Here is a 13,393-nt window from a genome sequence, read left to right on the forward strand (position 1 = left end):
GCCCCTGGGGGTTCAGTCGCCACAGAGGTACTGCACCTGACCCAGAGGTGTAGTGTCTCCTTCTCTCAGGTAAGGAGGGAGTGCTGCCCGGGACCCCAACACCCGCATTCAACACTACACTACTCCAGGCCGGCTGGAAGGGCATTATCCACTTCTTCTGCTGCCCTGTCCCTGGCTGGAGTGGGGGGAACCAAAGAGAGGGGGAACCAGTAGTGGGTGTGGGTGGAGGACGTAGAACAGGGGAGCACTTAGAGAATAGGTATATATAGGGAAGCCATCTTAGTTAGTGGAGAGAGTTGAGTTCAGTCAGTGAGTAGTAAGGAGAGGAGGGGAGCAGAGTCTCTTCAGAAGCTCTGCTCCAGAAGTGGGGCCTAGTAGGAGAGGCCCAGGAGGGGAGCAGAGGAGAAAGGCTCCGGTAACATAAGGGATCCCAGGGAGTACGGTGAGTGCTGGACGGCACCCGTACACCCGAATCTGCCAAGTGTCAGAGGGATCAGGCCGCAAGAAGGGAACCGGTCCCTGGACCAGCCGTGTTACTCCAGGTCTCGGCTGGAAAACCGGAGGCTTCTGCACTTCTATGGTGCAGTTGCCACAGCCTCACCCTAGTCACCGTGAAGGGCATCAAGTAGACGCAGTGCAACGCGGGAGGCTGACACCCGTACAGTGTACCTGAGGAACTTAAACAGAACTGTGAGTAAACTTGGATGACTGCACTCCCCTGCCTCTGTCAGTTATTTCCGCTGCGCCATCTCTCTTTTGCACTACAAGCCCCAGCATCACCACCATTTCTACTACACTGCCCTGGGGCCCGCTCCACCTGTGGGGAGCCGTTCCAACCCAGCTGCCCTATCAACCGCCTCAGAGGTCTGAAGCAGCGCTGGTACCTATTACCAGAAACCACAGGTGGCGTCACGAACACTTCCTAAGAACTACAAATCCCATATAAATATTTCTTCCACTTTTTTTGTTGACCACCCTGGGCCACGGACCGGGCCGTTGCCACTGTGACATATCCCTCCCCCGGCATCTATAGGCCCAGCACCGAGTACCCCACTGCCCTGGTGGCGCGTCAACAACAAGGTGGAACAAACAAGGGAAGACAGCTTAGATTTTAGTCGACTTCAGAGAGATGAACACCCGTTCTCATAGCTTCAGAGAGGATGAAGTGATGCACTTGCTCCGAGCCTTCACAAACAGTAATGTGAGTATCGCTGGCCCCTCCCTCTAGCAGACAGCAGGTATTTATACACCCAGGCCAGGGTGTTAATTAGCCAGAGGAAGGTAGTGAGACTGCCTCTAAGAAAGTGTCTGCAATGCCAAACGTAGAGATCTCCAGCAACCAACTGCAGGGCGACTGTCTGTCACTTCTGACACACCCGTGACAATCTGACAGGTTAGACAGGATATGCCTGATGGTCACACTGTAAATTCAGGATCAAATATATGATCTGGGCCAATTAACTTCTTAGGCCAAGGCACACTACAAGGCTTAATACACTGCAATGCAGAAAGATTACAGCTTATTACATGAGCCATTGGGTGAAAGATTCAAGTTCTTAAGTGGGACTTAAAAAAAATTATAATAATATTAAAATGTTTAAAAGAAGAAAAAACACCAACATTTTCCTACACCATTAAAGCTTGCTTTATTAAGTGAAACAAAAAATTATATTTACTCTAAGTTAGGTATCAACATAATCATATTGATCTGCAGAACAGAGATAACAACATGTTATGTATACCACATGGGGAACCCAATAAAAAATAACATATCTTCTGTATTTAGTTCATCCCAATTAAAAAAGAAAATAAAAAGCAATCAAAAAGTTATTTATACCCTAAAATGATCCCACATGTCAATTCATCCCACAAAAAGACAAACCCTCAGGTAAATTTGTTGTAACAAAAAAATAATAAATAAATAAAAAATCTTTCATGGCTTTTATTGCATAAAAGTAGTAAAATAAATGAGAGTTGTGCCGAACGATAAGTCATAAAAACTATTGTATCACTGTAATCATAAAAATCTATGGAAAAAAATGGTGATCAGTAACATATGCTGCATGGTGAATGGAACAAAATTTAAAACACAAAAAGCAACTCTCAATTTATTCCACCCTAGAAACAATTAACAAAAATTAAGTTATATACAGTACAGACCAAAAGTTTGGACACATCTCATTTAAAGATTTTTCTGTATTTTCATGACTATGAAAATTGTACATTCACACTGAAGGCATCAAAACTATGAATTAACACATGTGGAATTATATACTTAACAAAAAAGTGTGAAACAACTGAAAATATGTCTTATATTCTAGGTTCTTCAAAGTAGCCACCTTTTGCTTTGATGACTGCTTTGCACACTCTTGGCATTCTCTTGATGAGCTTCAAGAGGTAGTCACCGGAAATGGTCTTCCAACAATCTTGAAGGAGTTCCCAGAGATGCTTAGCACTTGTTGGTCCTTTTGCCTTCACTCTGCGGTCCAGCTCACCCCAAACCATCTCGATTGGGTTCAGGTCTGGTGACTGTGGAGGCCAGGTCATCTGGCGTAGCACCCCATCACTCTCATTCTTGGTCAAATAGCCCTTACACAGCCTGGAGGTGTGTTTGGGGTCATTGTCCTGTTGAAAAATAAATGATGGTCCAACTAAACGCAAACCGGATGGAATAGCATGCCGCTGCAAGATGCTGTGGTAGCCATGCTGGTTCAGTATGCCTTCAATTTTGAATAAATCCCTAACAGTGTCACCAGCAAAGCACCCCCACACCATCACACCTCCTTCTCCATGCTTCACGGTGGGAACCAGGCATGTAGAGTCCATTCCTTCACCTTTTCTGCGTCCCACAAGGACACGGTAGTTGGAACCAAAGATCTCAAATTTGGATTCATCAGACCAAAGCACAGATTTCCACTGGTCTAATGTCCATTCCTTGTGTTCTTTAGCCCAAACAAGTCTCTTCTGCTTGTTGCCTGTCCTTAGCAGTGGTTTCCTAGCAGCTATTTTACCATGAAGGCCTGCTGCACAAAGTTTCCTATTAACAGTTGTTGAAGAGATGTGTCTGCTGCTAGAACTCTGTGTGGCATTGACCTGGTCTCTAATCTGAGCTGCTGTTAACCTGCTATTTCTGAGGCTGGTGACTCGGATAAACTTATCCTCAGAAGCAGATGTGACTCTTGGTCTTCCTTTCCTGGGGCAGTCCTCATGTGAGCCAGTTTCTTTGTAGCGCTTGATGGTTTTTGCAACTGCACTTGGGGACACTTTCAAAGTTTTCCCAATTTTTTGGACTGACTGACCTTCATTTCTTAAAGTAATGATGGCCACTCGTTTTTCTTTACTTAGCTGCTTTTTTCTTGCCTTAATACAAATTCTAACAGTCTATTCAGTAGGACTATCAGCTGTGTATCCACCAGACTTCTGCACAACATAACTGATGGTCCCAACCCCATTTATAAGGCAAGAAATCCCACTTATTAAACCTGACAGGGCTCACCTGTGAAGTGAAAAACATTTCCGCTGACTACCTCTTGAAGCTCATCAAGAGAATGACAAGAGTGTGCAAAGCAGTCATCAAAGCAAAAGGTGGCTACTTTGAAGAACCAAGAATATAAGACATATTTTCAGTTGTTTCACACTTTTTTGTTAAGTATATAATTCCACATGTGTTAATTCATAGTTTTGATGCCTTCAGTGTGAATGTACAATTTTCATAGTCATGAAAATACAGAAAAATCTTTAAATGAGGAGTGTCCAAACTTTTGGTCTGTACTGTATATCCTATCATCTATTGCTGGACTTGGAGCTAGCTATTGCACAGCCAGCAGCTGCCATGTATGTCATATTAGGAAGGGGTTAACTGTGGATTTAAAACCCCTGTTACCAAATCGATAACTCTGCAGTTGTGCGTTGTGAGGATTCGCCGCTTTCTGAGTCACGACTGGAGGGTATGTACGAGTTATACAGAGTGACTGCAGACCGGACAACCCCTTTAAGATCAGGTAGACTGACAGCAGGTATCCTGACCCAAACTTACAGCCTCATAGACACATATGAGGCTGTAAGTTCAGATCGGGTGAGAGACGGTTAGTCTGGGAATCGTGGTCTGTATATTGATCATATACTATACCCGGGTGAACCAGACGTAAGGATCAGCTGCCACTCATGCACCAGGGCTGCGTGCTTGCCCCTTAGGCCGGCTGCAGATGCGTATCCAGAAAACTCAGACGATTTTCATCTAATTTTCTTCCATGTGCCATCTGTGTGTCTTTTTTTATACGTCTATGTGACATCCGTGTGATGTCTGTGGGCAATCCGTTTTCATACATCTACATTAAAAAATATACATGATCAAATACAGTTTCCCAAGTTAATAACAGAAATGTATCTGTAAAAATAGAATGTCACATTGATGTTCTTTGTGGAATCCGATTTTTTATTTTATGCATCCATAGACTTAAAGGGGTGAGTGTCATCAGATATACGCAAGAAAGTAGTGCATGCTGTGATTTTTTTTCTCGCGGACAGTGAAGAATCGTTCATCTGAACAGCCTTAGTGAATAGCCTGGGTCAGTGTGGCATCAAAGATCTGATATCACACGTCCGATTTATACGGTTGTCCGCATGAGCTCTAAGAATTGCAAACCAGTCCCTGATCGGAACCCGTGTCTGTACCCTTTACAGGACCATCTTACAATACGATCTTCAGACATACAAAAAATGCCATCTGATCATTCCAAGACAGTTTGTGGTTTCAGATATTGTAATTATGATTTTTTTTTTCCCAGAGTTCTTGAGGATACGTCCACTTGGATGACGTATGTCAATTTGACCCACGATGGCATGATTAAAGCTATGAAACCAATCCGTTTGACAAGCACATGCGTTTTGGACTTTCACTACTTTCCATTTGATACTCAGAAGTGTTCTGTTTCCCTTGTCAGTGCTATGCATCTAGGTAAGTTTTCCAGTCGGGGCTTTTATTAGCCATTGAGTAACAAATTTTCAGTTTACTCAATGGGTGCCAATAAATATTATGAACTTTATACTCAGCCCCAATTTTTATTACATAATAGGAATGCAGGTGTCTACTCAGGGCCGGCTCCAGGTTTTTCTGGGCCCCGGGCGAAAGAGTCTCAGTGGGCCCCTTTAACACATACCATGATTCATGATGCAGAGATACAGCGGAGAAATATATATATATATATATATATATATAGTACAATGCAAAGATTTCACTTCTTACATTACATGAGTGATATCTATTGTAACTTCCACAATAGCTCAGAAACCGGTGAATCGCTCCACACAGAATACTGGCCCCCATATAAGGCTCCATACGGAATACTGGCCCCCATATAAGGCTCCATACGGAATACTGGCCCCCATGTAAGGCCCCATACGGAATACTGGCCCCCATGTAAGGCTCCATACGGAATACTGGCCCCCATGTAAGGCTCCATACGGAATACTGGCCCCCATATAAGGCTCCATACGGAATACTGGCCCCCATGTAAGGCCCCATACGGAATACTGGCCCCCATATAAGGCCCCATACGGAATACTGGCCTCCATATAAGGCTCCATACGGAATACTGGCCCCCATATAAGGCTCCATACGGAATACTGGCCCCCATATAAGGCTCCATGCGGAATACTGGCCCCCATATAAGGCTCCATACGGAATACTGGCCCCCATATTATGCCCCATACGGAATACTGGCCTCCATATTATGCCCCATACGGAATACTGGCCCCCATATAAGGCTCCATACGGAATACTGGCCCCCATATTATGCCCCATACGGAATACTGGCCCCCATATTATGCCCCATACGGAATACTGGCCCCCATATAAGGCTCCATACGGAATACTGGCCTCCATATAAGGCTCCATACGGAATACTGGCCCCCATATAAGGCTCCATACGGAATACTGGCCCTCATATAACGCTCCATACAGGATACTGGTCCCCTTATAAAGCTCCATACAGGATACTGGCCCCCATATAACATTCCATACAGGATACTGGTCCCCTTATAAAACTCCATACAGGATACTGGCCCCCATATAACGCTCCATACAGGATACCGGTCCCCTTATAACGCTCCATACAGGATACTGGCCCCCATATAATGCTGCATGCAGGCTGTTACCCCCCACATAATGCCCCATACAGGCTGTCCCCCCCTTATAATGCTCCATGCAGGCTGTTACCCCCCACATAATGCCCCATACAGGCTCCCCCCTTTTAATGCTCCATGCAGGCTGTTACCCCCCACATAATGCCCCATACAGGCTGCCCCCCCTTATAATGCTCCATGCAGGCTGTTCCCCCCCACATAATGCACTATGCAGGCTGCCCCCCCCTTTATAATGCCCCATGCAGGATGCCCCCCCCTCTTTATAATGCCCCATGCAGGATGTCCCCACCCTCTTTATAATGCCCCATGCAGGATGTCACCCCCCCTCTTTATAATGCCCCATGCAGGATGTCACCCCCCCTCTTTATAATGCCCCATGCAGGATGTCACCCCCCCCTCTATATAATGCCCCATGCAGGATGCCCCCCCCCCTCTCTTTATAATGCCCCATGCAGGATGCCCCCCCCTCTTTATAATGCCCCATGCAGGATGTCACCCCCCCCTCTATATAATGCCCCATGCAGGATGTCCCCCCACTCTCTTTATAATGCCCCATGCAGGATGCCCCCCCCCCTTCTCTTTATACTGCCCCATGCAGGATGTCACCCCCCCTTCTCTTTATACTGCCCCATGCCTCCATACATTAAAAAAAAAAATCAAATACTCACCTCCCTTCTCCTCACCTGCTACCTGCTGCCCGCTGCTCGGGTCTGAACGCCAGCGTTGTCGGTGTCTTCCCGCTCAGCGCTCCCTGTGACGGCCAGGGGAGGGCGCGGTGAAAAGACGTCACCGCGCCCTCTGACCTGAGACGTCACAGGGAGCGCGCACCAGGAAGACAGCGGATCTGCGGAGGCGCGGGGAGAGGTAAGTATCCAGCTGCCGGGGCCCTGAGCAAGCGGCGGAGAAGGGCGAGTGCTGACACCGCTCTCCTCCGCTCATAGCCCAGCGCGGTGCGCGACCGCCAGTGGGCCCTCCTGCCTGCTCAGGGCCCCGGCATTTGCCCGGGTGCTGACGCCGGCCCTGTGTCTACTAGATGTTAATTCCTACAACATAATGAAAACATTATTGTAATCCTCTACTTGTATGTTAAAGGGAACCCGACAATTGATTCATGCAGCTGAACCACGGGCAGCATGAATCAGACACTTGCTGCATAATTGTAGCCAGGTGTTTTAGGCTATGTTCACACATTGCGTTTTTCAGCTTTTTTTTTCAGCAGCAAAACCAGATCTCTTGCCAGGAAGGTTTGTTCTGGATTTTGCTTGTTTTTTTCCTTGTTTTTGATGCACTTTTTGGTACGTTTTTGCTGTTTTTCAGGATCCCAAAGTTCAGCTTTGTTTCCACCACAGAACCATGAATACAGGTCACCAATGCAATACGTATGTGAAACCATATTAACCAAAATTTCAAATGTAACAGTGGGGGGAGGTGAATTGTTCAGGAATAGTTTAACTAAAGGCCCCGTCACAGCGAGATCGCTAGAGAGATTGCTGCTGAGTCACAAATTCTGTGACGCAACAGTGACCTCAGTAGCGATCTCGCTACGTGTGACACGTAGCAGCGACCAGGCCCCTGTTGTGAGATCACTGGTCGTGTCGGAATGGCCTGGACCTTTTTTTGACTGGCAGTGCATTGAGTTTGTAGGACACTATTTATTTTCACACTATGGGGGTCTGCCATTGAGTTGCTCAGTGATTGTTCAATTTCACATGTCCATGGAACACAGGTATTGTTCAATCTCAGCCAATGTTTTTAGTGTGTACACATAACTAATTGAATTTAACTGTACTATCCAAACTGCCATCTCAGGTGACCAAGACAAGATGGTAAAAATCACAAAAATAAATGTCTTTCACATACTGCTATACTTGCTTATTTTCACCAAAAACATAGCAAAACCTGATGGCTATGTTCACACTAGGTTCACACTTACTTCCAATGGGTGAAAAATGCTGAAGTGACATGCTCTACTCTTCAAAAAAACATGCAAAGCACAAAATACTGATTGAACACAAATTAAGGTATGTGCATGAGATTTCTGGAACCTCATAAACTTTGCTGGTACTGTAAAACGCAGCAGAATTTTTTCTTTAAAAAAAAAAACGCATTAAAAAACGCTGAAAACACGCAATTTGTGAACATTGCCTGAAAACGTTTGTACTCTGTGATATTTAAAAAGAAAATATTTGTAAAAGCTGGCTAGTCCAAGAGGCCAGTCCTCAGTGGATTCTCTCTGCCCACTCCCCTTGACTGACAGGTCTCTCCCTATACACACACATAGGGAAAGACCTATCGGCCTATAGAAATGAGGCATGCAGAAGCTGCCAGGGAACTGCCTCTTGGACTAGTCATCAGAGACACATAGTCCCAAGCTGGCTTTTACAAGTATGTTCTCTCTGAAACAATGCAGCATTTCATGGTAAAAAAAAAAAATGCATAGCTCCAATACTGTAGCCAGTGTCAGATTCATGCAGCCCGTGGTTCTGTCAACATCCTTTTAAGTCCTATTGCAGGACACCTTAATACATATCCTTATTCTTTAACTTTTCTAGACATATCCCAAATTAATAATCATAGCAACGCTAAACCAAAAGGTCAACTACACCGCGTTCCAAATTATTATGCAAAAGCTATTTTTCTGTGATTTTCCTAAATGGTCGATGCAAATGAGTCAATATAATGTTTAACTCCTCAACCATACAAATCTAATTTTATTGGATCAACCTCCCAATGATAACAGTATTTTTTTGCAAAACTAAAAATACTCAAAATACACTGTTCCAAATTATTATGCACGACGGAGTTTCCAAGCATTTCAGAGGTTGAAAAGAGCTGAAAATGGTTATTTGTTGAATTTTCAGCATTATGAGGTCACATTTACTGAAATCAAAAGCTTTTTCAATCAAAAACATCTTCACAGACCAAGTTCTAAGTTAACATAGGACCCCTTGAACTTGCGAGTTTCTGCTTGAATTTTTTTGCAGGATGTCAGAATAGCCTCCCGGAGCTGCTGTTTTGATGTGAACTGCCTCCCACCCTCCGAGATCTTTTGCTTGAGGATACGCCAAAGGTTCTCAATATGGTTGAGGTTAGGGGAGCATGGTGGCCACACTATGAGTATCTCTCCTTTTATGCCCATGGCAGCCAATGACTCAGAGGTATTCTTTTCAGCATGAGATGGTGCACTGTCATGCATGAAGATGGTTTTGCTACATGTTCTTTTTATACTAAGAAAGATAGTGGTCAGTCAGAACTCTATTTACTTTGCTTAGGTCATTTTCACACCTTCAGGGACCCTAAAGAGGCCTACCAGCTCTCTCCCCATGATTCCGGTCCAAAACATGTCTCCGCCACCTCTTTGCTGACTTACTAGCCTTGTTTGGACATGGTGGCCATCCACCAACCATCCACTACTCCTTCCATCTGAACCATCCAGGGTTGCATAGTGCTCATCAGTAAACAAGACTGTTTTGAAATTAGTCTTCATGTACTGTATGTCTGGGCTCACTGCAACTGTTTCTGCTTGTGACTACTGTTTAGGGGTGACCAAATAGTAGTTTTATGCACAACTGTAATACTCTGAAGGATATACTTCTTGAGGTTCACGAGACTCCAAAAGTACCAGCAGCTTCAGATACCCGTTTGAGCTTTGTAATGGTATTTTAGCAGCTGCTCTCTTAATCCGATGAATTTGTCTGGCAGAAACCTTTCTCATTATGCCTTTATCTGCAAAAACCCATCTGTTCTCTGTATCAGCCACAAATCTCTTGACAGTACGATGATCACGCTTACGTTTTCGTGAAATATCTAATGTTTTCATATCTTGTCTAAGGTATTGCACTATGTGATGCTTTTTGACAGCAGAGAGATCCTTTTTCTTTCCCATATTCCTCGAAACCTGTGGCCTGCTTAAAGTGCACGTGTCAGCAGGATTGTGCTTAATAAACTACATACACTGTCAGGTGGGCGCCATTACACTGAGTAAAATGATACCTTTGATGAAATCCGTCCTGTGGTTCTTCTGTCATCTTTATTTTCATTTCTGCTATAATGATATGCATGTGCTCTGGTGCTCTCACTATGTATTCATGTATTCCTATCTGTGCCTTGTGTATGGCGCATGCGCAGTAGCATCTCTCGGTGTTCAAGAAATGCTACTGCGCAAGCACTGGTGGCGGGGGCCATATTGCTGCACCCAAATTATTTTTCCTGAAGCAAAATGGCGCGTGCGCAGTGGCATCTCTCGGCAACCAAAAGATGCTACTGCGCATGCGCGGGCCGCGGCGACCATATTGTGGGATGTAAATTTTCACTTTTGAACAGAAATTACACAAGCAATATTTAAAACAGTAGGCAGGTCACTGAAAGCACAGTCACCTGTCACAAGGCACAGATAGGAATACATGAATACATATTAAGAGCACCAGAGCACAGGCATACCTGACAGGTGCGCTTTAATAATGTGTAGTTTTCATTTAAATGGGCTCACATGGCAAACTAACTGATTTCTGTGATGTAAAGAGCCAGAGACATAATACCATCCATGAGTTTATTTGAAAAACAAAAAAATTACATCTTTATGACACTTAAATACAATTTGCATAATAATTTGGAATGGGGTGTAGTTCACATACATATTTACTGATATCCACAATACAATAGTGTCATGCTGCTATTACTCCTAATAATGGTGCTCACTATCATTACATAGTATAAATTAGGTTCATGTGAAAAAAAAAATTCATTTGAAAAGTCCTATTGATTAATATGTCTTACAGTTATATGAAAAAGTTTGGGCACCCCTATTAATCTTAAGCTTAATGTTTTATAAAAATTGGTGTTTTTGCAACAGCTATTTCAGTTTGATATATGTAATAACTGTTGGACACAGCAATGTTTCTGCCTTGAAATGAGGTTTATTGTACTAACAGAAAATGTGCAATCTGCATTCAAACTAAATTTGACAGGTGCATAAGTATGGGCACCCTTATCATTTTCTTGTTTTAAATACTCCTACCTACTTTTTACTGACTTACTAAAGCACTTTTTTTGGTTTTGTAACCTCATTGAGCTTTGAACTTCATAGCCAGGTGTATGCAATCATGAGAAAAGCTACTTAAAGTGGCCACTTGCAAGTTGTTCTCCTGTTTGAATCTCCTCTGAAGAGTGGCATCATGGGCTCCTCAAAACAACTGTCAAATGATCTGAAAACAAAGATTATTCAACATAGTTGTTCAGGGGAAGGATACAAAAAGCTGTCTCAGAGATTTAACCTGTCAGTTTCCACTGTGAGGAACATAGTAAGGAAATGGAAGAACACAGGGACAGTTCTTGTTAAGGCCAGAAGTGGCAGGCCAAGAAAAACATCAGAAAGGCAGAAGAAGAAGAATAGTGAGATCAGTCAAGGACAATCCTCAGACCACCTCCAGAGAGCTGCAGCATCAACTTGCTGCAGATGGTGTCACTGTGCATCGGTCAACTATACAACGCACTTTGCACAAGGAGAAGCTGTATGGGAGAGTGATGCGAAAGAAGCCGTTTCTGCAAGCACGCCACAAACAGAGTCGGCTGAGGTATGCAAAACACATTTGGAGAAGCCAATTTCTTTTTGGAAGAAGGTCCTGTGGACTGATGAAACCAAGATTGAGTTGTTTGGTCATACAAAAAGGTGTTATGCATGGCAGCAAAAAAACACAGCATTCCAAGAAAAACACTTGCTACCCACAGTAAAATTTGGTGGAGGTTCCATCATGCTTTGGGGCTGTGTGGCCAATGCCGGCACTGGGAATCTTGTTAAAGTTGAGGGACGCATGGATTCCACTCGGTATCAGCAGATTCTTGACAATAATGTTCAAGAATCAGTGATAAAGTTGAAGTTACGCAGGGGATGGATCTTTCAGCAAGACAATGATCCAAAACACCGCTCCAAATCTACTCAGGTATTCATGTAGAGGAACAATTACAATGTTCTGGAATGGCCATCCCAGTCCCCAGACCTGAATATCATTGAACATCTGTGGGATCATTTGAAGAGGGCTGTCCATGCTCGGCGACCATCAAACTTAACTGAACTGGAATTGTTTTGTAAAGAGGAATGGTCAAAAATACCTTCATCCAGGATCCAGGAACTCATTAAAAGCTACAGGAAGCGACTAGAGGCTGTTATTTTTGCAAAAGGAGGATCTACTAAATATTAATGTCACTTTTCTGGTGAGGTGCCCATACTTATGCACCTGTCAAATTTTGTTTGAATGCAGATTACACATTTTCTGTTAGTACAATAAACCTCATTTCAAGGCAGAAACATTACTGTGTCCAACAGTTATTACATATATCAAACTGAAATAGCTGTTGCAAAAACACCAATTTTTATAAAATAATAAGCTTAAGATTAATAGGGGTGCCCAAACTTTTTCATATAACTGTATGTCTTTTTGTTATGCCTTGAGGGTTTGTAACTCTTTTATCCATCTTTTATTGAGCTCTTTTCAGATGATTTAATATCACAGACCACATCAAAGTTGAATTTGCAGGGAGTCAAAAAGCCTTTAAAAGTTAAATGGTGCCACATTTTTAATGAAACCCAATTGCAAAAAAATGATTTTTAACCTCAAGTGCATGCATTTAAGTTAAAATTAAAAAAATGCCAAATGTCTGTGCTCCAGCATGCAAAGCAAAATAACAAATGCAGTTTGAGCATGAAGCTGAGATAACAAAAAGAGAGAAATGCTCTTAAAAGCGGGCAAACAGTGCCAACAAACAAAACTCAACGAGAACACAGCAATGTGTCATTAACATTTTTTTTAAACAAATGGTCTTCTTATATTTGGTACATTGTTATATCAAGCAGCCTCCATTTTCCAGTTCCCCTGTTTTTCATAATAAATACATAATACATCTATGGGGGGATGGGGGGGATATCATAGCAAAGGTAATTTTTTCTCAATCAGGTCAAAAGGGCCCGATTAATTAATGTGTGCATGAAAAACGTAAAACACATTAATATGTCACATTAGTTTTGCGCAATTCAGAGGTTGTGTAAAAATATTGTGACCTTTGGCGCCTACACCCCAGTCCTGGTGGACGGAGGATGGGAGGTATGGGAAGTGGCTACTCCCGCCTGTCAAATTCATGAAACGTTATACCACTTTAGTGGCATAACTTACTTCAAAAATGTATTCCAGTACCTGGACTGGAGTACATTTCTGATGGTGGCGCACAGTAGTTAACTGATGCGCCTAATTCCTTA

The 13,393-nt window shown here is 43.3% G+C and overlaps 1 protein-coding gene across 1 annotated transcript in view; it reads left to right on the forward strand.

Moving 5' to 3' along the window:
* Window positions 1-13,393, forward strand: part of LOC141271099 (5-hydroxytryptamine receptor 3A-like) — a 57,175-nt gene that overhangs the window by 25,372 nt on the left and 18,410 nt on the right. The window contains exon 5 of the mRNA XM_073681201.1: window positions 4,788-4,957. Within this exon, the coding sequence (XP_073537302.1) occupies window positions 4,788-4,957 (170 nt within the window). The remainder of the gene's footprint in view (window positions 1-4,787; window positions 4,958-13,393) is intronic.

Source organism: Phyllobates terribilis, unplaced genomic scaffold (genome assembly GCF_046119375.1).
Source record: "Phyllobates terribilis strain yellow unplaced genomic scaffold, ASM4611937v1 Scaffold_5__5_contigs__length_657084704, whole genome shotgun sequence".
Classification (NCBI taxonomy): Eukaryota; Metazoa; Chordata; class Amphibia; order Anura; family Dendrobatidae; genus Phyllobates; species Phyllobates terribilis.